The sequence below is a fragment of the Heterodontus francisci genome, chromosome 2, assembly GCF_036365525.1.
Source record: "Heterodontus francisci isolate sHetFra1 chromosome 2, sHetFra1.hap1, whole genome shotgun sequence".
Classification (NCBI taxonomy): domain Eukaryota; kingdom Metazoa; phylum Chordata; class Chondrichthyes; order Heterodontiformes; family Heterodontidae; genus Heterodontus; species Heterodontus francisci.
Window position 1 is genome coordinate 93,080,678 of NC_090372.1, and position 26,044 is coordinate 93,106,721.

At 42.0% G+C, this 26,044-nt stretch overlaps 1 protein-coding gene across 1 annotated transcript in view; it reads right to left on the bottom strand.

Annotated features, from left to right (window-relative positions):
- Window positions 1-893: 893 nt before the first annotated feature.
- The window catches only part of klhl7 (kelch-like family member 7), a 33,928-nt gene continuing 8,777 nt past the window's right edge, over window positions 894-26,044 (bottom strand). The window contains exons 2-11 of the mRNA XM_068008858.1: window positions 22,731-22,833; window positions 22,526-22,619; window positions 20,779-20,903; window positions 18,197-18,372; window positions 17,655-17,829; window positions 16,451-16,593; window positions 14,893-15,133; window positions 13,805-14,006; window positions 10,454-10,551; window positions 894-1,340 (exon numbers count right to left, since the gene is read on the bottom strand). Coding sequence (XP_067864959.1) covers window positions 1,057-1,340; window positions 10,454-10,551; window positions 13,805-14,006; window positions 14,893-15,133; window positions 16,451-16,593; window positions 17,655-17,829; window positions 18,197-18,372; window positions 20,779-20,903; window positions 22,526-22,619; window positions 22,731-22,833 — 1,641 coding nt within the window. The 3' untranslated portion in view covers window positions 894-1,056. The remainder of the gene's footprint in view (window positions 1,341-10,453; window positions 10,552-13,804; window positions 14,007-14,892; window positions 15,134-16,450; window positions 16,594-17,654; window positions 17,830-18,196; window positions 18,373-20,778; window positions 20,904-22,525; window positions 22,620-22,730; window positions 22,834-26,044) is intronic.

Genomic DNA, 26,044 nt, shown 5'->3' on the forward strand with positions numbered 1-26,044 from the left:
ACTAAGTGTGATGAAAGACAAGGACTGTATGACAGAATGAATACAGGTTGCATAAATAGATTACATAAAGATCACAGAATATGAAACATATTCAGTTCAGATCCCAGTCTTTTGTACTTACTTGCAATTTTGCCAATTGTGGGTTATGTGGCCCAGATATTTTAAATATTTTTCATATGCTATATTTGATGACCATCTCTCAGTTTACTGTTTCATAAGTGTAAGCTACATTCTCTTTCCCAGTAACTAAATTAACACCTGGGCAGTCTGGTTACAATGTAAATCTCACTGTACAGAATAATTTTCAACATTCAAAATGCAGATTTCAAGCAGTTTCTTTTTAATTGACTGGCATGCCCATGGAAAATCCTTGCTTTACATTATGTAGAGGAGACTGTAGCACAAAAGTTAATGTTGCCAGTATCAGTACATGACTGCTTCGTACAATTACAAGCCAATCCTTTGTGCTAATTCAGCAGAGGTGTTCACCCATTTAAAATAAACAGATTAATGCCCGTTTTAAAATAGTGGCAAGAATATTGTTAAAGCGTATTCCATAAATTCTTTGCAAAAGGAATTAGATAATTGTTTGGGGAAAAAAAAGAGAATATTAAAAGCGTATGGAGAGCAAGCTTGGTGGCTTGTGTGAAAATAATCACTGTTGCAAACTAGATGGGCTGAATTGCCTGTTCCTGCGCTGTAACATTCTATGTCAAAAAACATATTAAGTATTTGTCTACTAATACTGCCAACAGTAATTTCTAGACTTGCATATAAAAACTAGAATTAAAATCAAAACCATACAAAATATCTCCTTTTCTATAGCAATTTCCAGAAATATCCAAATATCATGACACTTTTTATAAAGCAATTAAAACAAAAATTCTGCAATGTTAGGCAAAGTCTTTTTTAATAACGTTCAAGAAATAATCCTGAATACCAGCATCACTTTAAGACATCTCAGAAGACTCTGAGTTAGAAATATCTTCAAATACCAGTTTAAGTCAGCACAGACTGACAGCACAGACATCATCCTTGTAACTCCAAGGACTTTTTTCAAGTTTCAAGCTTTTCTTCATTTGCACCACATGTGTCTACAACACATATAAGACAACTGGTTACAGGGAAAGCGCGGACCTTAGAATTGGTTGTCCATTTGTCAGTCTCAGTATTATACTCCAAAATGTGACCTAATCGGCCTACACCTTGGAAACCAGCCAAGACATAGATGATGGAGCCTACTGCTGCACATTTGACTGTTACCCCTTTCCAGGGCATCGTTGACACCATTTTCCAATCATTCATCTTAATATCATAATATTCTATGGAATCCAGACCACCTGCAGGAACAAAAAAAGTGATTAACTTTTCTTGCTCATTACTAAACTAGCACTATTTAAAAAAGCATCTTTCTTCACCTTCTGGCATTCTAACAATTTTCAACAACTTTTTGACACATTTTTAACAATTTAATTTGGACCAAAGTTTTATGATATAATTACACACCTCAAATAATACTAAATCAGGTTTCTAAATTAGAATGCAGCATGGGAAACAAACTCTTTAAAACATCACATAACTCCAAGATGAAACAGAAGTTTTATAACTCATTATATATCTGGAACCCTGTTTCTCACAAACTTTCTATATGACTGATTTTTTGGGGTATTGTTTGTACTCTCCTTTTCCTCTCATGCCACAGAGACCTTACAGCCCCAAACATTGAAAGCCACAGAAATGTCTTTGAGAGGTTGGGCTATGTGTCATTTTACTGCATGTGCACAAGGTATATAAGAACTAGGAGCAGGGGTAGGCAATTCAGCCCCGAGCGCCTGTTCCGCCATTCAATACAATCGTGGCTGATCTCATCTTGGCCTCAACTCCACTTTCCTGCCAGTTCTCCATAACCCTTCAACCCATTTCTAATTAAAAATCTGTCTGTCTCCTCAAATTTACCCATTGTCCCGGCATCCACCGCACTCTGGGGCAGTGAATTCCACAGATTCACGACCCTTTGAGAGAAGTCATTTCTCCTCATCTGTGTTTTAAATCTGCTACCCCTCATCCTAAAACTATGACCTCTCATTCTAGATTGCCCCACAAGAGGAAACATCCTCTCTATGTCTACTTTGTCAATCCCCTTAATTATCTTATATACCTCAGTTAGATCGCCTCTCATTCTTCTAAACTCCAGAGAGTAAAGGCCTAAACTGCTCAATCTCTCTTCATAAGACAAGGCAGATGGGATTCTGGATCTAACTTGGAAAGCTGTAGGAATCTGGAGCCCAAGATTGAAATAGTGAGAAAATGGGGGTGAGCAGGGTGGAGCCTGGGAATACAGCTGTGGTTGCTTTTCTTCCAGTGACTCACTTCTCCCTACTTCTATAACTTCTGTTCTTCCAACTCTGATCTACTGTGAGTTTTTCCTCCCTCCACTCTACAATCAGTGATAGGACCATCAGCCAGCTTTCCCACAATCTTGGAACTCTCCGCCCACCATCATGCATCCTCCATCTTAAAAAGCCTTCTTACAACCTGCTTCTTCAACTGTGTCTTCAGTCACCCCCCCCTTACTTTCCCTCCTACTTGGGTCCAACTCCGAACTGTGAAGCACCTTGGGACATTTTGCTGTATTAAGACCATTATACCCCTCACCACCACACCCCCCGCCACACAAAATATATGATTGTACTGCTAAAACAAATTTGTGTAAACATGCTATGTCCTTTTAAGACCACATGCTCTATTTGATTTGTCTCCTGTAAGTCAGAGTTCAGAGAAACTTCGAAGAAATTACTAATTCCACCCTCCACCCAGAAAAAGTACAACAAATTTTTTTGTGGCATCTGAAGGGTGTTGGGTACAAGATAAAATGTTGATAGAGCATCCACAAAATTGTCATCCTATTAACACTGCTGTAATGTGAAAACTGGACCCTGACTAAAGCAGGGTATGCTGGATTTCAGGTGAGAGAATAAAGTGATTCACTTTCTGAATTTATGATTTTTTTTCACAGAGAAGTGTTGGATATATCTGATGTTAAGGTGTTGACTTTAAATTCAAAGGGCATTCACCCAGGTTAGAAATCCTCCTACAGTCACATGCTGGAGCTGCTGGGAGAAAGAGGGGATTGCTATGTTAATAAACCAGGCAGTAATACTGTAATCAAGGGGAGTAGTTACCTCGTCTCAAACACTCACTGCAAACTTTCACACCATAATGTTTCTTCCTGCTGAACTTTGCAGGAAACTAGTTTCAAATGGCAGGGAATGTGGAGAGGGATTTGATTGGCAGCTCTACTGGCCAACCCCCAGATCGGAAAGGAATCAAGAACCAAGCCCCCAACTTCCTGAGGCACAGGAGGGTAAAGACAAAAGACCCATATATTGCAAGTCAGTTGGTGAAGTCTGCTAAGAAAGCAAGGCCAAGCAGGTTACCTTCAAAAGAGCCAATCAGGCTCAGGGTATGCCTTAGTCTGATTCAATGCAAAGATGGACTAAAAGCATATATTTATGCCACTACTCAGGATATCATCTCACTGAAGTGTACATATGCCAACTTACTGAAGGATCAGAGAAATGCACATGAGAACGTGTGAGAAAGACACAATAGCTAGTTCAGATTAAAAGGGGATCCTATTGTAATACTCCAATTTATGCTATTAGTTACTGCACAGTACAGACAAACTGCTGAACATAAGAGATGTAGGTTTTGCTTACAAGAGTGAGCAGAGATACAGAACTGGAGAGAATATCTAAGCAAGACCCGAAATTTGTTAGTGACCATTATCTAAGTGAGGACTAACCAATGCACACTATAGTGTATTCACCAGGAAAATTACAATTAGCAGAGTTCATTGGCTGATGTTCAGACCTTGGAAAGTGATGCAACGGATTTCCAGCTGGGAAATATCATATGGAAGATTAAAGCTAACAATGCAAACGGTGTTGTGGAAGACTATCAACAGGCTGTTGTAACTGGCAGAAGGGAGAAGATGACAGTGATGATCGGAAATTAGTGCTTCCAAATTGATGACTGACCGACTGACTCACTTTTCTTTCCTTTTTCCTATCAGTTCTCTCCCTCCTTCATCTATCCTCTACTCCCTTAGCTAAATAACAATAATTCACATGCAAGTCTTGACAGCAATTGTAAAGAAAGAAATACTTGCATTTATACAACGCTTTTCACAACCAGCAGACGTCTCAAAGCGCTTTGCAGCCAAAGAGGTACTTTTGAAGTGTAGTCACTGTTGTAATGTAGGAAATGCAGCAGCCAATTTGCACACAGCAAGCTCCCACAAACAGAAATGTGATAATGACCAGATAATTAGTTTTTTTGTAGCGGGCTGTTTCACAGGGAAGCATCACATAATCCTCAACCGATGTTCACCAATACACTTCTACAGTGGTCATCACGGAGTGATCGCAGAACACAGTGCAAGACAGAGTGCAAAACTTGGGAAACTGGTGTAAGTGGGAATTTGGTGCAGTGGGAAAAAGAGGTGCTGCTTTTGGCCTCCAATACTTGGTGGTGTTTTTGTGTTACAGGTAAGCATTTAATTTAATGTACCAAAACTTAAACCATATCAAGTAGTAAGTTAAAATACTAAAAACTGTAAGTAGGAATACAGTGGGAGAGAAGGCCCAAGCAGTGCATGGACCTGAGCAGAGGTGGCAGTATATATTGAGCGAATCTAAAAACAACAACAAAAAATCAAGGAATAAGGACATCAGGTACATGACTGGCTGGTGAGCATTACTGTTGTCTTTTTTCTGTCTAGGTTAGGGTAGTCAATTAAATTAAAAAATGTAATCAGTCTAACAAATAGTGACAGGACACCTTAATCCTGTCAAATGCACATCCTGTGCCACATAGGAACTCCAGGATGCTTCTCGTCCTGGACAACCACATGTGCAGGAAATGTCAGCTGGAGGAGCTCAAGCTATGGGTTTTGAAGCTGGAGCAGCAGCCGGTGACATTGCAGTGTATCCGTGAGGCTGAGATACGTGGATACCATGTTCCAGCAGGTGGCCACCCCACAGCTTAACAGTGTGCAGGCAAAGAGGGAATGGGTGACCACCAGACAGACAAGGAGGACCAGGCAGGTAATTCAAGAGGCCAGTGAGTGTATCTCACTCTCTAACAGGTATTCATGTCTGAATGTTGGTAAGGCCAATGGTTCCTCTGGGGAGAGTGAAAGCCACAGCATCACAGACAGCTGTGCAAGGGGGGAGGAGGAAAGTCAGACAACGAGTAGTGACAGGGGATTCAATAACTGGGGGAACAAACAGACATTTCTGCAGCCACAGATGTGACTCCAGGATGATATGTCACCTCCCTGATGCCAGAGTCAAGGATGTCACTAAGAGGCTGCAGAACATTTTGAGGGGGAGGATGAACAGCCAGAGATTGTGGTCCATATCGATATAGATAGAAAGAGGGATGACATCCTGCAGGCAAATTTTAGCGAGCTGGGAAAGAAAATTAAAAAGCAGGACTTCAAAGGTAGTAACCTCTAGATTACGCTCAGTGTTATGCGCTATAATTAGGAGGATACTGTAGATGAATGCGTGACTGGAAGAATGGTGCAGGAGGGAGGGCTTTAGATTCCTGAGGCACTGAGATCGGTCCGGGGGACGATGCAAACATTTCAGTTGAGGAGGAGGAGTGTGAAATACTGGACGGGATAAACATGGTGAGAGGGGCAATATTAAGGGATTTAGCATCTATGAAAGCAGCTAAATCATCCGGTCCAGATGAAATGTATCCAGGCTGCTAAGAGAAGCAAGGGAGGAAACAGCAGAGGCTCTACCGATCATTTTCTAATCCTCCCTAGCTACAGGCGTGATGCAAGAGGACTGAAGGATGCTAACAGTGTACTGTTGTTCAAAAAGGGAGGAAGGGATAGACCAAGTAATTACTGACCAGTCAACCTAATGGTGGTCAAATTATGGGAAAAAATTCTGAGGGACAGTATAAATTGTCATTTAGAAAGTCACAATTAATCAAGAACAATCAGCATGGATTTGTTAAGGGAAAGCCATGTCTGACTAACTTGATTGAATTTTTCTGAGCAGATAGCTCATTTGATGTAGTCTACATGGATTTTCACAAGTTTTTTGATGAGGTCCCACATGGTAGACTGGTCAGGAAAGTCCAGGATCCAAGGGAAAGTTACAAGTTGGACCAAAATTGGCTCAGTAGCAGGAAGAAAGGGCAATGGTCAACGGGTGTTTTTATGAATGGAAGGCTGTATGCAGTGGGGTTCTGCAGGGGTTGGTACTAGGCCCCTTGCTTTTCAATGTATACATCAATATCTACAATGCCTGTATCCTCAGCACATTGCTGTATGGCAGCGAAACCTGAACAACTTACACCTACCAAGAAAAAAGGCTCAATAATTTCCATCTCCAGTGTCTACGAAGCATCCTCGGCATCACATTGAAAGACAAAGTCACCAATAAAGGAGTCTTTTCTAGGGAAAATATACCAAGCATGCTCGTGCTAATCAAGCAAAGACGACTTCACTGGCTTGGGCATCCCCAAGGATATGCTTATATGGGGAGGTAGCCCGTACCAAGAGACCAGCAGGGTGCCCAAAGCTCCGATTCAAGGATGCTGTCAAAAGAGACAAGAAAGCTCTCAACATCAATCATGACATGTGAGAAACTCTAGCTGGCGATTGATGCAAATGGCGACACCAGCTGTAGGCAGGATTTCGCCGCTGCCACCTCGACTTGTGGTTTCAGAAGCTCCAAAGCAGACACCAGCCCTGCAAACAGGGCATCAGCAGAGATCATCGCACACCACCGGCAAAGGACAACCTCATGTGTGGCATTTGTGGCAGACTTTACCTTTCTAGAATCGAATTGTTCAGCCATTAAAAGTGCAGATGATCTCATCTGACCTCACCAAAGTTCTGAGACTGTATATCCATCATCTCTCGCAGGTGGTGAGAGGGACCTTGGTGTACTGGTCCATAGATCACTGAAGGCAGCAGCACAGGTAGATAAGGTGGTTAGGGAGGCATATGGGATACTTGCATTTATTAGTCGAGGCATAGAATATAAGAGCAGGGAGGTTATGATGGAGCTGTATAAAACACTAGTTCGGCCACAGCTGGAGTACTGTGTACAGTTCTGGTCGCCACACTATAGGAAGGATGTGATTGCACTGGAGAGTGCGCAGAGGAGATTTACCAGGATGTTGCCTGGCCTGGAGCATTTCAGCTATAAAGAGAGACTGGCTAGGCAAGGGTTGGTTTCCTTAGAGCAGAGAAGGCTGAGTGGGGGCCTGATTGAGGTATACAAAATTATGAGGGGCATAGATAGGGTAGATAGAAAGAAACTTTTTTCCCTTAGCAGAGGTGTCAATAACCAGGGGGGCACAGATTTAAGGTAAGGGCAGGAGGTTTAGAGGGGATTTGAGGAAAACTTTTTTCACCCAGAGGGTGGTTGGAATCTGGAACACACTGCCTGAAGGGGTGGTAGAGGCAGGAACTCTCAATATTTAAGTAGTATTTAGATGAGCACTTGAAATGCCATAACATACAAGGCTACGGGCCAAATGCTGGAAAATGGGATTAGAATAGATAGGTGCTTGATGGCCGGCATGGACACGATGGGCCAAAGGGCCTGTTTCAGTGCTATATAACTATGACTCTATGAGATGGAAGGATGCCAATCACAATAAATGATTTAGAGTCAAATATAGGGGGCATGATTAAGAAATTTGCAGATGATACAAAAATTGGCAATGTAATTGATAGCAAGGAAGAAATCTGTAGACTGCAGGAAGATATCAATGGACTGGTCAGGTGGGTAGAAAAGTGGCAAATGGAATTCAATCCAGAGAGGTGAGAGGTAATACATTTGGGGAGGGCAAACAAGGCAAGGGAATACACAATATATTGTAGGATACCAAGAAGTGCAAAGCAACAGAGTGACCTTGGAGTGCATGTTCACAGATCCCTGAAGGTAGCAGGACAAATAGATAAGGTGTATAAGAAGGTATACAGGATACTTTCCTTTGTAACCTGAAGCATAGAAATATAAGAGCAGGGAGATTATGCTAGAACTGTGTTTTTTTTTTTTAAATTCTTTCATGGGATGTGAGCGTCGCAGGCAAGGCCAGCATTTGTTGCTGCAGAAAGAGGCTTGGAGAGTTGATACAGTGCATCTTGTATATGGTACACATTGCTGCCAGTGTGTGCCGGTGGTGGAGGAAGTAAATGTTTAGCTGATGGATGGGGTGCCGATCAAGCGGGCTGCTTTGTCCCAAATGGTGGCGCGCTTCTTGCGTGTTGTTGGAGCTGCACTCACCCACGCAACTGGAGAGTATTCCATCACACTCCTGACTTGTGCCTTATAGGTGGTGGACAGGTTTTGGGGAGTCTGGAAGTGAGTTACTCGGTGCAGAATTCCTAGCCTCTGACCTGCTCTTGTAGCCACAGTATTTATACGGCTGGTCCAGTTAGGTTTCTGGTCAATGGTAACCCCCAGGATGTTGATGCTGTATAAAACACTAGTTAGGCCACAGGTCAGAAGTGGGGATGTTCGCTGATGATTGTACGATGTTGAGTACCATTCATAACTCCTCAGACACTGAAGCAGTCCATGTCCAAATGCAGCAAGAGCTGGACAACATTCAGGCTTGGGCTGATAAGTGACAAGTAACATTCGCGCCATGCAACTGCCAGGAAATGACCATCTCCAACAATAGAGAATCTAACCATCTTCTCTTGACATTCAATGGCATTACCATCACTATCGACATTCTGAGGGCTACCATTGACCAGAAACTGAACTGCAGCAGCCATGTAAATACTGTGACTACAAGAGCAGGTCAGAGGCTGGGAATTCTGTAGCAAGTCACCCAACTCCATAATGCCCAAAGTCTGTCCACCATCTACAAGACATAAGTAAGGAGTGTCGGAATACTCTCCACTTGCCTGGATGTGTGCGGCTCCAACCACTCAGGAAGCTCAACACCATCCAGGACAAAGCAGCCCACTTGATCAGGACCCCATCCACCATCTTAAACATTTACTCCCTCCACCACTGATGCACAGTGTCAGCAGAGTGTACCATATAAAAGATGCACTGCAGCAACTCACCACGTTTCCTTTGACAGCACCTTCCAAACCTGTGACCTCTTCCACCTAGAAGGACAAGGGCAGCAGATGTATGGGAGCACCACCATCTGCAAGTTCCCCTCCAAGCCACACACCTGACTTGGAAATATATCACCGTTCCTTCACTGTCGCTGGATCAAAATCCCATAATTCCCTCCTTAACAGCATCAGATGGACTACTGCAGTTCAAGAAGGCAGCTCACCACCACCTTCTCGAGGGCAATTAGGGATGGGCAACAAATGCTGGCATTGCCAGCAACGCCCTCCCCCATGAATGAATAAAAACTACAGTACTGCATACAATTCTGGTCACTACATTGCAGGAAGGACATGATTGCGCTACAGAGGGTACAGGGGAGATTTACAAGGATGGAGAATATTTGCTATGAGCAAAGACTGAATTGGCTGGGGTTGTTTTCTTTGAACAGAGGAGGTTGAGGGGAGATTTAGTTGAGGTGTATAAAATTATGAGGGGCCTAAATAGAGTGGATACGAAGGACCTATTCCATTAGCAAACAGGTCAATAACCAAGGACATAGATTTAAAGTAATTTGTGGAAGGATTTGAAAGTTAAAGAGAAATTTTTTCACCCAGATGGCGGTGAGGGTCTGGAACTCATTGCCTGTAAGGGTGGCAGAGGCATAAACCCTTACCACATCTAAAAATTACTTGGATATGCACTTGGAGTGCCGCAAACTACAGGGCTACGGACCAAGAGTCGGAAAGTAGGTTTAGGCTGGGTAGCTCTCTTTCCGAAAGGATTCCTTCTGTGCTATAAATTTTCTATGTTTCCACATTCCTAGCAGGGATCATCAGATAGCAATCATGAGTGGGAACATTGGCCAATATCTCCTGCTACTCACCCAACAACAGCACAGACACACTGTGGCACCCCAACTCAGCTGAGGCCAGCTAATTCAGCAGAGACCAAGTGATTGACAGTTTTAACATCAATGGAACTTGTTTTAATTAGTTTTAATGCAGTGTGTTAGCAGAATACTGATTGGAATCATTGTACTGAAATCTGGTACATGAAGATTTGAACAAGGCTGCAATTCTGCACAAATTTGTATAGTACAGTACACAGCAGAAGGAGATAAGTGGTATTGCTATACACAGAATGCAATACAGGAAACTGTTTATAAAATGCTTACTTATTATACAAAGAGGGAATTGTGAGTTGGTGTCATCTGTTGTTAGTATAGTATACAAGTATAATTAACTTTTTTTTACATTATTGCTATAAGTATTGCAGTTTCTCAGTGCTAGAACTTTGAGAGGCATCTTGATACAGGGAGTATAAATAAGCAACCATACCAAGTCCATTTTGTCCACCAACAGCATAGATTCTATCATTTACAAAAACTAGTCCATGGTTCTTCCTAGCATCCAGCATTGCAGCCAGTTCTGTCCACCTGTGAAAGAGATACAAAATTATAACATTAGCTCACGTTGTTACTATCACTCATCAGTACAACAAAATTCTGTGTTTGAATTGATTATGGGAATGAGATGGAAAGCTTTACACTGCAATTATTCTGAAAATTATTTCACATCTGTACAATATACAGTATACACATGAATCTTCTGTCGCAAATAAACACTGAAACAAGCACTTAGTCACATTTCTTATAGCATTTTTCATCAGTGTAGTATTGGAGGAATGCAGCATTGTCAGAGACACTATCTTTCCAATGAGACACTAAACTGAGGCCTCATCTGCCTATTAAGGTGGATGCACTATTCAATGAGTAGGTAATTCTCACTACCAAAGCTACAATGTTAAAGTACATGGGAAAATTGAAAAAATAAGGGGAGGGGCAGAGAGAGTGCATGAGAATAGATTTTAGATAAAAGGGACCCCAAAGGTCTTTCATAAAAATATTGAGAGTAAAAGAGTAATCAAAGGGTGGGTTGGACCACTTAGGGACCAAAAAGGAAATCTTCTTATGGAGATAGAGGGCACAGCTGAGGGTCTAAGTACTCTGCATTGTCTTCACTAAAGAGGATGCTTCCAATATCATAGTAAAGGAGATAGTAGAGAAGTTGGATAGGATAAAAACAGGTAGAGGAGATACTTAAAAGGTTGCTTCACATAGAAGAGTCACCCGGTCTGGATGGGACGAATCCTAGGTTATTGAGGGAAGGAAAAAGTGAAAGTTGTGGCAGCTTTGGCCACAATTTTCCAATCCTCCTTAGATATGGGAGCAGTAGCACAGGTCTGGAGGATTGCAAATATTATACCCCTGTTCAAAAAAAGGGATAGCGATAAACCTGGCAATTACAGGCCAATCAGCTGAATGTTGCTGGTGGGAAACATTTAGAGACATTCAAAAGCTTTTGAAGTGGTAGGACAAGTTGAGAAGGCTGTTATAAAAGGTGTGTGGGATCCTTGGCTTTATAAACCGAAGCATAGAGTACAAAATCAAAGAAGTTACGTTAAAATTTTATAAGTCACTGATTAGGTTCCAGTTGGATGATTGCAGCCAGTTCTGGGCACCACACTTAGGAAAGATGTAAAAGCCTCTGAGAAGGTGCAAGGGAGATTTACCGGAATGGTGCCAGGGATGAAAGCCTTCAGATGTGCAGAGGGACTGGAGAAACTGGGATTGTTCCCCTTAAAGAGAAGGTTATGGGAAGACTTGATAGAAATGTTCAAAATCTTGAAGGGTTTTGATCAGAGTAAATAAAGAGAAACTGTTTCCATTGGCAGAAGGGATGGCAATCAGAGGACATAGATTTAATATATTTGGCAAAAGAACCAGAGGCGACAGGAAGAAAGAATTTTACGCATGGGTGTTATGATCTGGAATCCATTGCCTGAAAGGGTAGTGGAAGAGATTCAAAAGGGAATTGGATAAATACTTGAAAAGGGAAATAATTCTGGCTCTGGTGTCAGCAGGAGAGTGGAACTAATTGGATAGTTCTTTCAAAGAGCCAGGACAGCCAAAATGGGCTAAATGGCATCCTTCTATGCTGTAGCAACACAGCAAGTCTGATTCAGTATTGACCCAACATCCACATACACTTGTTTTCCAGCAGAAGTCACTAGACAATAAACATCAAAGCCAATTATAGAGCCCCTAGTGATCCACCTACCAAGAGCAACCCACTTAGTATAAACTGGGGAAGTTCTGTCTTCATGGCTTATATCCACACTAAACATTGCAATTATCAGCTGGGGATGGAGAGAAAGAGAGCTACATCCCACATTTAATTCTTAGTCTGAGTTAGCAGCACTCATTAAGAATTACAGTGACCTACAATTAACCTTAGCGTTTGCAAACAGGAGTTCCTGCTCCAGATCTATTGCTATCGATGACTCGACAGATATTATATAGTACCTTTAACCCAATAAACAAGGCACTTCACTGGAACATTATAAAACAAATACATCACCAAGCCACATAAGGAGATATTAGGGCAGATGACCAAAAGCTTGGTCAAAGAGGTAGCTTTGAAGGAGTGTCTTAAATGAAGAAAGCAAGGTGGAGAGGTATAGGAAGGGAATTCCAAACCTTAGGGCCTAGGCAACCGAAGGCATGACCACCAATGGTAAAGTGATTAAAATCAGGGATGCTCAAGAGGCCAGAATTAGAAAAGCGCAGATATCACGGAGGGTCATGGGGCTGGAGGAGATTACAGAGATATAGAGGGATGAGGCCATGGAGGGATTTGAAAACAAGGATGAGAATTTTAAAGTCGAGACATTGCTTTAGCGGGAGCCAATGTAAGTCAGCGAGCACAGGGGAACGGGACGGTGCAAGTTAAGACATGAGTTTTGGAACAGCCCAAGTTTACAGAGAATAAAAAGTGGGAGACCAGCCAGGTGTGCATTGGAATAGTCGGTACAGAGATTACAAAGACATGGAAGAGGGCTTCAGCAGCAGATGAGCTGAGCCAGGGGTGATTGGGCGATGTTACGGAGTGGAAATAGGCAATCTTAGTAATGGTGTAAATATGTGGTCGGGAGCTCATCCTGGGGTCAAATATGACACCAAGGTTGCGAATAGACTGGTTTAGTCTCAGACTGTTGCCAGTGAGAGGGATAGAGTCGGCAGCTAGGAAACAGAGTTTGGAGCAGGGAACGAAAACAATGGCTTCAGTCTTCTCAATATTTAATTGGAGGAAATTTCTGTTCATCCAGTTCTGGATGTTGGATAAGCAGTCTGATAATTTAGCAACAGTAGAGAAGTTGAGAAGGGTGGTGGTGATGGAGAGCTGGGCTTTGTCAGCATGTATATGAAAACTAACATTGTGCTTTCTGATGATAGCGCTGAGAGGTAGCATGTAGATGAGAAATAGAAGGGGGCCAAGGTTAGATCCTTAGGGGGCACTGGAGGTAATGGTGCAGGAACAGGAAGAGAAGCCACTGCAAATGGTACTCTGGCTACGGTTAGATAGATAAGAATGGAACCAAGTGAGAGCAGTCCCACCTAGCTGGACAACACTGGAAAGGCATTGAAAGAGGATGGTGTGGTCAACCATGTCAAAAGCTGCAGGCAGGTTGAGAAGGACTATTATTTAAAAACTAATGGTTGTGAATTTAAAATAAAAGGTTAGGGAAATTAATTGTGAAAGGCAGTGGAATTTGGCTTCCTCAGAAATCAGAAACGACTACTTTGGAAAAGCAAACTATTTGGAGATTCCAGGATTACCAGCACTTACGACTCAGTTGCAGGATTGTATACTTCACAGGAATTTAGAACTCTTCCAGATACATTGTTGCCTAAACTTCCCCCACAAACATAGATGAGTCCTTTAGCTTCCACCATACCATGGCTGCATCGAGGTGTCAACATACTGGGTTTGGTATGCCAATTCTCTGTTCTGGTATCATAGCACTCAAACAGATACAAGGCAGAGTTTCCTGCAGTAGTAAAGAAAAATAATTAAAATGGCTAGTAGTAACCAACTAGAAGGGTGGCACGCTAATAATATTTGGGATCAGGCAACCTATTTTGCTGGTCTGACAATGCTGTGGTGTATGCCAAGAGGTTTCAATCCCAGCCAGGGATGAACTTAACAGATGAAAAAGTACTTCCAAACAGAATGGAATGAAGATTTTTTTTTTTGTTCAAGTTAGCCTGTCATGTTTGTGCACCTCCTAGCTGCTGCTTGCATAGCAGATGCTGGCAAAGGCCTGCTGCAGCTTTTATGCTTTCAACTCAGCTTGCAGTGGTACAGCCAAATAATGGCCAAAGAAAGTTTGTCTTTTCTGTTTAAACAAAAAATTAAGGGAGAGAGTTGTCACATCTAAGAGACCACAATTAATCAGCATGTCATATTGGTCTATTACTTATACCAATCACAAAAATGCAACAGTAAAGTCCAGAGGCTATGAAGAGGCTTTGAAACCACACTGTAGTTTTAGGTAAGAATATTTTAAAAACTTCATTCTTGGGATGTAGACTTTGCTGGCAAGGTCAGTATTTACTGCCGATCCTAATAGTCCTCGAAGGTGGTGAGCGGGCTTTCTTCTTGAATCACTGCCGTCCATGTGATGAAGGTACTCCTACTTTGCTGTTAGGTAGGAGTTCCAGGATTTTAAACAGCAACAATGCAGGAACAGAGAGATATGTCCAAGTCAGGATAGTCTGTGACTTGGAGGTGATGTGTTCCAACGCACTTGTTGCTCATCCTTCTAGGTGGTGGAAGTTGCAGGTTTGGGAGGTGATGCCGAAGAAGCCTTGGTGACTTGCTATAGTGCATCCCGGAGACAGAAGCACCAGTGATTAAACAGATAATTAACTCACCTACTTCAGAGCCTCCAGATGTGTAAATTTTGCCTTCTGCAGCACATGCTGCAAGACTGTCTCGAGGGGTTGGAGGACCCAGCTTAGAATACCAGCTGTCCTTAACGACATTGTAGCAGTCCATCCGTTTGATGGGGAAAAGCTGTGAACCACCCAATATGTAAACAACATTGTCCCAGAAGACACAGGCTGCATCTCGACGCTTCTCAAACGGACAACGAATGTCCATCCAAGTATAATCCTGCACAAAGAGTAAGATCATTTTAAGAAATGAACTCCCAATTACACAGAACTTGAAGTACTGGGATAGTTCCATATATAGCAAGAACTAATTTATCCAACTTGGTTTATTACACTGAACATTTTGGAAGCTATCAGTTTAATAGCAATACTTCTGAAAAACGAAAGGAATTACACTAATAGCAGATTCTTGGTGGAATTACACCCAAAGTTAAAATATTTAAAATGAATATTAAAACAGAGACAAAACCACATTTAAATATTTCAGAGAGATTTAGAGCAGTTCTACTATGTGGAGACGGACATAACATATCCCACACCAAATTTTTTTTAAAGCAGTATGAGGGACACATCCCTTCATTGGCATACCCACCAGCAGCTGTACCTGTTTTAAATAAAATTATCAGTAATAATTGTTCGAAGATAAAAACACCTACTTTGTTGACATCAGCAACCAATAGCATAACTAAAATCTTTGGACTACGGCTCACATGGAGGATAAATACCAACATGGACTGTTGGTGTTTAACCTCCACATGAGCCACAGTCCATTTCAATGAAAGGTCATTGACCTGAAACGATGGGCTAAATATTGTCGTGTACTGGCAAGTCCTGCGCGCCGGGGCGAAAAGTGAGAGGCAACCCCACTTTGGCAGGCAGCGGCCAATTAACCAATCAGAGGACTAGCAGCTCAGAAGCCTTAGGCTGCAGCTCCAGGAAGAGAACGGCTCAATGGTGGGGCGCCCTCAACGAGAAGTGAGGTTGGTTGGGGGAAACTGGGGCCTGACAGCGAGGGTGGCCATTGCTGCTAGGGAGCCCTCTGTGGACCACTCAGTGCCCATAAAAGCAGGGCCCCTTGCCCCTCCCCAGGTTTTCCCCACTGGGAGGCCACCAGGTTTCATTGGGCTATCTCCCCACATGGCAAACGCCTGCGGAGGCAGGAGGTGGCCCATATTTGGCCACTTAAGCGCTCAATTGTCCACACAGTGGGCAGCAGAGCTGCCAACCTTTCTGCTGCTGGCAATATGGCTCGGCGGCAGGAAAATATCGAGCTCCCTTCCCAAAGCTTTCCTCCACCATTTTGCCTGCCATCCCGCCTTCCCAACCGTCGCCAATGGGCCAGGAAAATTCAGCCTGTTAACTCTTTCTCAGATGCTGCCTGGCCTGAGCATTTTCAGATTTCATTACCAATATGCCCTAGTTTGACTAAAGTGCTTGTTTCCATGTTGCACATGCAAGTTCTACGTAAAGACTTGGGTCTTCCAGAACTATTGATTGCAAATACCTTGTTTCCCCTGCCCCCCACCCCAGCATTTACCTTAGGATTAAAATATCGACAGGACTGGGGCTGAGATCCACCAAACAATGCGATACGATAATCATGTTTCTTCTGTCTTGGACGTGTACTTTCTCCCAATTCTTCTCTATCCTCTGGAGACAGAAGATGATAGCGCATGCCACCTAGACAGAGAAACGGTCAAGAATGAAGAACTGTATCAAAGACTTTCTGGGCATTTAGGCATACAATAAAGGAGAGCATTTCAACATCCATTTCGAATGTAACTCCCTCAAAAAAGTAAAGATGGTTCGTCAGGAAAGATCCACCCCACGGAAAGTGTTGGCTGTCACTTAGGTTATTTTAAGTGCAATTTATATATTTTGTGTGTTCAGACTGACCAGTCATATTAGTAGGAAATGGAACACTTTTCTCCTTTCATCACCCAGTGTCAACACAAATTAGATACAGTAAAGCTTTTTCTCAATCGTGCTTTACCCTCAACATCAAAGCATCATCCCTACTGCATTTTCCAGACTACCACCCTTAATGCCCACTTAGTTAAAATCTGTAACTACTTGTGAGTAGCTATGATTCGGTGCCCATCAGTTACTGGCTTGAGACTGCCTTAATTCACAATAGACACTCACATTGGAACTATTTGGCTAGGATTCAAAGTCATTTCCCAGGGATGAAAGGGCAATGTTTTTGCAGATATACCAACAGTTTCCAAATAAATACATTTGATCCAAGCCAATATTCTAATGTACTAGATTTCATTCTAGCCACTCCCATGAATTAGAATTTGAGATCAAGAAATGTTAAATGTCCAACCTTTGACCAAGTGCACATTTTTCCTGTTACATCAATCCAGCATTTTTGCCACATACTTTTGTACGAGTTCTCTTTTATTCTGAGCTCAATTGCTACCCAGATATGTTGACAGTAATTTATATCATCTTAATCATGTATAATGTTTAAATCAAGGAATATACAGATTCTGGCCAGTCTTTGTACCAAAGCCCATTAAATATTCATTGAAAAGGTCATCATGAAATTTGTAAAAGAACTCCAGCTTGTAAGCAAATCTTAAATTAACTTATTTTAAAAAGAGACAAAACCCCGTGCTTAGTGTTTAATCTATTCTAAAATCCACTTAGTTGAGAACAGAGTTTGAAGTAATCATATTGTTTCCCACTCAAACTAAATATGCAATGATTTAGATTGGCAAAACACATATACTTACTAATAACCATTTTAAGACACTCTGGATTATCCTGTATGAGTGATTCTGCTTGGACAGTTTTACTCAAGAAATTCTTAGAGATTAGTGGAAATCTGACTTTAGCCAAAATATCAACCATATGTTGCTGTCGATTGAGCTCATCATATTTTAACCACCTGACTGCTGCATCATAAACCTACATTGGAACAGAAATAAAACACCACAAATGAAGAACCATATTTGAAGAGAACTCATATCCCTTGAATGTGTATATCAAAGAAACCAATACTTTGTTTGTCTTCCTCCCCCTCAAAAAAGATTTACTGTAAAATATTAGTGATACAGAGAAAGCATTTATAATCTTCTGAATAATGTTGTATTCAGCAGAAAATGGCAATAATGGATAGGCCCTATCCCCTTCTAATGCTACCTCAAACCCAATGCCAATATATAATTAATACTTTTGTCTATGTCATAGTAACTGTACTTGGTTACAAAATGCATAGAAAATTCACTTGAATAAGGAGATTTTCCGAAGTGTGCTTGAATATGGCTGTTTGTACCTGGTCTTCTGCTCTAACTGTCAGTGCATCTTGTTTCAGCAGGTGAGTTACTCTTTTGACATCAAGTTGTAAAAACTCATCAGTTTTGTAAACTTCAGTGAAATGCTGATGAATGAATGCATCTGCCGAAGTCTTGAGCTCTGGACAGTCGAGGCACTCTGCCAACACACTTATTCCTGCAAACAAAGACAGGAACAACCACAGAGGTTTACACCACAGTAGGAGGGCATTCAACCAATCGCATATGTGCCAACTATCCCCACATAATCTCTGTTTCAAATATTTATCCAATTTTTCCTTAAATGCTTCAATGGCTTCTGGCTCAATCATTTCCTGTGGCATAGCATTCCATGCCCCAACAATCCTCTGTGTATAAAACAATTTTTCAAAACACTCTACTCGCTCTCAGTGACAACTTCAATTGATGATTCCTTGTCAACCAGTCCCCAACCAGAGGAAAGTCTTTCTTCAACTGCACTTCTCTGTGCTTCCATAGAAATAGCCCCAATATCTCAAATTTCTCCTCATAGTTTCTCATCCCTGCTGTCATTCTGGAGATCTATTATGTACAATGTCCTTTCTATGATGGAGCACCAAAATCTGCACACAGAACTCTAACTGTGGCCTAATCAAGATCTTTAACAAATAGATCATTTATTAAACATTTAAGAATTAACACACAATTCCTGTTTGAGAGGCAGAATGGCCTACTCCTGTAACAAGTGTTTCTATGTTAAGAAACAGTCTGGAATGACAGTCACGATCTAATTTAGCATTACACAATGATATGGGCAGACAGATTTATTTTATTAATGGTGAGACCAGGAGCTGTGGAGAAACAAAGGGATTTAGGTGTCCATGTAAACAAATCCCTAAAAGCTAGTCCATAGATTAAAACAGGCTAATGGAATTTTAGCCTTATCTCACGTGGGTGGAATACAAAATGAGGAAGTAATGTCTCAGTTGTAGGGAGCCTTGGTCAGACCCAATCTGGGTATTACAATTTTGGGAACTGAACCTCAGGAAAGATATATTGGCCTTGGAAGGAGTGCAGCAGAGATTCACCAGAATACTAGGGTTTAAAGAGTTAACTTATGAAGACAGGTTGCATAAACTTGGGTTGTATTCCTTTCAGTTTAGAAGCATAAAGTATAATCTAAACAAGGTATTTAGAATGAATAAGGGATTCAATAAAGTAGATACAGAGGAAGTATTTCCTCTGATGGGGGAATCCAAAACAAGAGGGCATAATATTAAAATAAGAGCTAGCCCATTTAAGAATGAAATCAGGAAGCACTTTTTCCACACAAAGGATAGTGGAAATTTGGACTTGGCCCGAAAAAGGTGGTGGATGCTGAGCCAATTGAAATTTTCAAGAGTGAGATTGATAGATTTTATTTTAGGTATGGGTATCAAAAGAAATGGAGCAATGACAGATAAATGACATTGAGATACAGATCTAACTGAATGAAGGAACAGGCTCAAAGGGCTGAATGGCCTACTCCTATTCCTTTGAAATTTGAGATATTGGGGCTATTTCTATGGAAGCACAGAGATGTGCAGTTGAAGGTTTTAGAATTATGAAAGGTTTCAATCGGGTGGTGAAGGAAGACTTTCCTCTGGTTGGGGACTGGCTGACAAGGAATCATCAATTGAAGTTGTCACTGAGAGCGAGTAGAGTGTTTAGAAACATTGTTTTAGACACAGAGGATTGTTGGGGCATGGAATGCTATGCCACAGGAAATGATTTGAGCCAGGAGCCACTGAAGCATTTAAGAAAAAGTTAGATAAATAATTTGGCGTGCAATTTGCCTTTCCTACAACTGATGCCATCCGTGGATCCACCAGAATTTACAACTGGAGTTGTGAATAATTAAGCAAATGAGGTTACAGCACAAAATTGGCTGCTATCCGCACATGATTCAGGCAGGCCTTAAAGCAATTCAAACCTATTCTGATGAGTTATGATGAAGGGTCACTGACTTGAAATGTTAACTCCGCTTCTCTCTCCACATATGCTGTCAGACTTGCTGAGTATTTCCAGCATTTTTTGTTTTTATTGCAAATCTATTGAGAACTGATTTACACATGAAAATGAAAATCACCTCCCAAGCGCCACCTGCATTTTCAAGCAAGAACACTATGTAGCAATTAGAAGTGGGAACAGCAGCCAATTTCTCTCTCCCTAAACTGAGGGTGCTGAGGCCAAATGTAGTGCCTGGTTGTGATTAGCTAACTCATTATAGTCCAATGGCCAATCTGTCAACTTATTGGTCTATAGACGTAGGCATTCACTGGGCCATAGGATCGAGACATGGAAAAGATTAAAATCAAAAATACTATCAACAAAACGCTGTAATGTTCTAATTCTAATTCTAAAAAAAAAAGATGGCACCACAGAGAACGTTTCTCGAAGTGTTTTTCTTTCATTAAGGTTACCAAGGACACTATATACCTTTACTTCTTTTATCACAAATCAAGACAATACAGGAGATATACATGGCAGTTTGAGCAAGGAAAAATACATCACTAAGTACTACCCTAACTATAGGACAGTCTCTTAATGCAGATCAATGACATACCAAGGCAATTTGAAGCATCAATTTGCTCTTTGAGGAACTCAACACACATTTTCTTCACAGGTTCAATCTGATACTGGTTTGCTGCATCCAACAAAGATTGAACATTATTGCTGTTAACAGAGATCCTGCAAATATTTAAAAAAAATTGTATTATTGTAAAAAAACTGTAAATTGTGTGTCTTTGAAGGGAAGTTTTTGCATTTTATTTCTGTACTTCTATCGTACAACACCTTTGTCATTATTGCAACATTTGATTGCTTCCTCACTGTCCTTCTCAGCTGGAAGGATGGGAGAGGTCAATTTATGGATGAAATCAATGCCTTTGATTAACTTTCAGGAGAAAAGCCGAATGGAGAGACGAATATCAGTGGCCACTTTCTCCTTCGCTCTTTCTTAGTTGCTCAATAAGTGCAAGATTCATCAGGGACCTCCATAAAACATCAACAAGGCTGCAGAAGGACTCCACTGTCACATTAATGCTCACAGCTTGAAGGGAGGCCTTGTATCTCTCTGAAGGTCCCTCCCAATTTAAGCCCTCTCCCTAATATGGGATTACGAGAGCTCCCAAAACCACTCACCTCAAATGGATTTAAGCATGGTATATAAACAAAAAAAGAGTAACCAGACCATGTCAGGCCATCTCTGGCATAAGAAAGAGATTTCACTCTTCTATCAACTGGTCAACAAATGTCATCTCACTTAGCATAATCGATGCCACTACGTGTACTCCACAACAGGCTTCTACATATATTTCCTACAAACCATGATCCACGTCACCATTATGACAAAATACAAAGAAACCCCAAATAAGGCCTAGGAGTAAAATCTAGTCTGCTAGTCAATGAAAAGAAATGGCAAATGTTATGGATAGATCCTCAACGTCACCTGCAGCATGCCGTGTGAGGGATAACTCAAGATCATACAGCAGACTGACCAAATCCCACACAAACTTCACTTCTCCATACCAAATGACTACTGGAGAAACTGTTTTCCTACCATTCTGGACATTCTGCTCACTTTAGAACACAAGACCCCCTACAATGCACAACTTAACACAACTCCTGCTATTTACTGCAAAGAGGTATATCCCTCATTGAGCCCACTCCACAAACATACAACAGCAGTTGTAGGACATATACTCCTCTGAAGGAGTAATGTGCATGGAACTGGGAAAAGTACCAAGCCGTCTGGGGTCTGTTCCTGATGGCTCACTCGGAACAAAATCCTCCTCAAACATACAAACAGGGGGAGAAAACAGACCAACAACTCACTCTAGATGGAGAAGGACAAATATAGCAACCAGCAGGACCACTAGTAGGCAGATCTCCTCCTCAGTATCTCAACTAACCTGAACCCACAGCCAATAATAAATAAATTTGCTTAATCTTGTAGTGCCCCAGCATAAGAACCATGCCAAGAAACCTTACTGCATGATTGGACTCTTCTCACAAACACTAAGTGTGACATATATGCGAATATAATAATCAAGAAATTTGAGCATTAACTTGCCGCTTGATTTTAGAGGAACTTACAACGTGGGGAATTAAGGGTACAGATTTTCATTCTACCATCCTGTGGCACAGCACAGTGCAATGCGTTTAATCGTACTTTGTGAACTGAGGGTCGTAGTCATCGGAGCCGTGGAGAACTCGGTCTAGTTTTCCAAGTTGAAAGTTTAAGGGGCTGAATGCAACAAGTAAAAGGACAATTTAAAAAGAATAAATGGGGAAAAGAAATATATACTCACCTTGCAGTATATGCAAACTCTACCAGCAGTTCAATTATGTCAGGTTCAGCATCTTTGAGTTCCACTTCATAAGATTTTGATTCAAGCATATTTGCTACCAGGGAAAGAGCAGGCCATTAATAATTGCTTAACTTGGAGCAAAGTGTGAGCTGTCTTAATAACCACCTACTGAAACTGTAAAAGTGACTGGCAGAAACAAACTTACTGGTAAACATCAGACTGAAAAAGTGGCTGGCAGCTGCAAGCACTACTCGATGAGCTGGGATTTTTCTATCTGACACCACCAGGAGGACATCACACAGAATTTTCTGAATAGGAAACATAGAAATTATAATACAGAAACAGGCTGATTTATCCAACCAGTCCATGTTGGTAGTTGTCTTTTACATAAATAGTAGTCCTAATCTCATGTGTTCACCAATTCCCATAACACTTTATCCCCCTTTTGAGGTCACACACAGATATTGTAGCTGTAAACATCAATAACCACTGTTAATGCGATAAATGTTGTGACCAACAAGAATATTCAACTGGTATAACATTGCTTACATGACAGTATTTGCATGATCAGAGAAATTCCACAACAGCCAGCAACTGATAAGATTGTCTTTTTCTCCAATCAGGTCTTCCTCAACTCATACGTCAAGTTTACTTTGGCCCATGGGCTGCACATCATTACTTCAGGAGCTGATGGTGCTTTCCCAGTAGTACAGCAATATAAAAGCAACTTACAACAGCAACAACTTACATTTGTATTGCTCCTTTAATGAAGTAAAGCGTCTCAAGGCTCTTCACAGGAGCATTATCAGATGAAATTTGACACCATGCCACATAGGGAGATATTAGGACAGGTGGGCAAAAGCTTGAACAAAGAGGTAGGTTTTAAAGGAGCATCTTAAAAGGAGGAGAGAGAAGTAGAGAGGAGAGGTTTAGGGAGAGAATCCAGAGCTTAGGGCCTAGACAATTGAAGGCACTGCCACGAATAGTGGAGGAAGGAAATCCGGGATGCATAAGGGGCCAGAATTAGAGGAACACAGTTTTTGGCAGATTGTAGGGCTGGAGGACATGGCCACGGATGACTTTGAAGATATTTAGGAAGGATAGGCAGGAAGGAAAAGGAGGTGTAGCTTTGTTGGTAAAGGAAGAGATCAGTGCTGTAGTGAGAAACAATATAGGCACTGGAGATCAAGGCACAGAATCAGTCTGGGTAGAGATAAGAAATAGCAAGGGAAAGAAGTCCCTGGTGGGAGTAAACTATAGGTCCCCAAAAAGTAGTTCTGCAGTGAGACACAGTACAAACCAGGAAATACTGGGGACTTGAAAGAAAGGTACTGCAATAATCATGGGTGATTTTAATATGCAAATAGACTGGATTAATCAAATTGACAAGGGTATCCTCGAGAGAAAGTTCATTGAAGGTATGACAAAGAACAAACAAAGAACAGTACAGCACAGGAACAGGCCATTCGGCCCTCCAAGCCTGCGCCGATCTTGATGCCTGCCTAAACTAACATCTTCTGCACATCCGGGGCCCATATCCCTCTATTCCCTTCCTATTCATGTATTTGTCAAGATGTCTCTTAAACGTCGCTATCGTATCTGCTTCCACCACCTCCCCTGGCAGCAAGTTCCAGGCACTCACCACCCTCTGTGTAAAAAACTTGCCTCGCACAACCCCTCTAAACTTTGCCCCTCGCACCTTAAACCTATGTCCCTAGTAACTGACTCTTCCACCCAGGGAAAAAGCTTCTGACTATCCACTCTGTCCATGCCGCTCATAACTTTGTAAACCTCGATCATGTCGCCCCTCCACCTCCGTCGTTCCAGTGAAAACAATCCGTGTTTTTCCAACCTCTCCTCATAGCTAATGCCCTCCAGACCAGGCAACATCCTGGTAAACCTCCTCTGTACCCTCTCCAAAGCCTCCACGTCCTTCTGGTAGTGTGGCGACCACATTTGCACGCAATATTCTAAGTGTGGCCTAACTAAGGTTCTGTACAGCTGCAACATGACTTGCCAATTTTTATACTCTATGCCCCGACCGATGAAGGAAAGCATGCCGTATGCCTTCTTGACTACCTTATCCACCTGCGTTGCCACTTTCAGTGACCTGTGGACCTGTACGCCCAGATCTCTCTGCCTGTCAATACTCCTAAGGGTTCTGCCATTTACTGTATACCTCCCACCTGCATTAGACCTTCCAAAATGCATTACCTCACATTTGTCCGGATTAAACTCCATCTGCCATTTCTCCGCCCAAGTCTCCAACCGATCTATATCCTGCTGTATCCTCTGACAATCCTCATCATTATCCGCAACTCCACCGACCTTTGTGTCGTCCGCAAACTTACTAATCAGACCAGCTACATTTTCTTCCAAATCATTTATATATACTGCAAACAGCAAAGGTCCCAGCACTGATCCCTGCGGGACACCACTAGTCACATCCTTCCATTCAGAAAAACACCCATCCACTGATACCCTCAGTCTTCTATGACCGAGCCAGTTCTGTATCCATCTTGCCAGCTCACCTCCGATCCCGTGTGACTTCACCTTTTGTACCAGTCTGCCATGCGGGACCTTGTCAAAGGCTTTACTGAAGTCCATATAGACAACATCCACTGCCCTTCCTTCATCAATCATCTTCGTCACTTCCTCAAAAAACTCAATCAAATTAGTAAGACACGACCTCCCCTTCACAAAACCATGCTGTCGCTCGCTAATAAGTTTGTTTGCTTCCAAATGGGAGTAAATCCTGTCCCGAAGATCCTATCTAATAGTTTCCCTACCACTGACGTAAGGCTCACCGGCCTATAATTTCCTGGATTATCCTTACCACCCTTCTTAAACAAAGGAACAACATTGGCTATTCTCCAGTCCTCTGGGACCTCACCTGTAGCCAATGAGGATGCAAAGATTTCTGTCAAGGCCCCAGCAATTTCTTCCCTTGCCTCCCTCAGTATTCTCGGGTTGATCCCATCAGGCCCTGGGGACTTATCTAACTTAATGCTTTGCAAGACACCCAACACCTTTTTTTTCATGAGATGACTGAGACTACCTGCACTCCCTTCCCTAGACTCATCATCCACCAAGTCCTTCTCTTTGGTGAATACTGATGCACCTCGCCCATTTCCTCTGGCTCCACACATAGATTCCCATCTCTGTCCTTGAGTGGGCCAACCCTTTCCCTGGTTACCCTCTTGCTCTTTATATACGTATAAAAAGCCTTGGGATTTTCCTTAATCCTGTTTGCCAATGAATATTCATGACCCCTTTTAGCCCTCCTAACTCCTTGCTTAAGTTCCTTCCTACTGTCTTTATATTCCTCAAGTGCTTTGTCTGGTCCTAACCTTCCAGCCCTTACAAATGCTTCCTTTTTCTTTTTGACTAGGCTCACAATATCCCGCGTTATCCAAGCTTCCCGAAACTTGCCAAACTTGTCTTTCTTCCTCACAGGAACATGCTGGTCCTGGATTCTAATCAGCTGACGTTTGAAAGACTCCCACATGTCAGATGTTG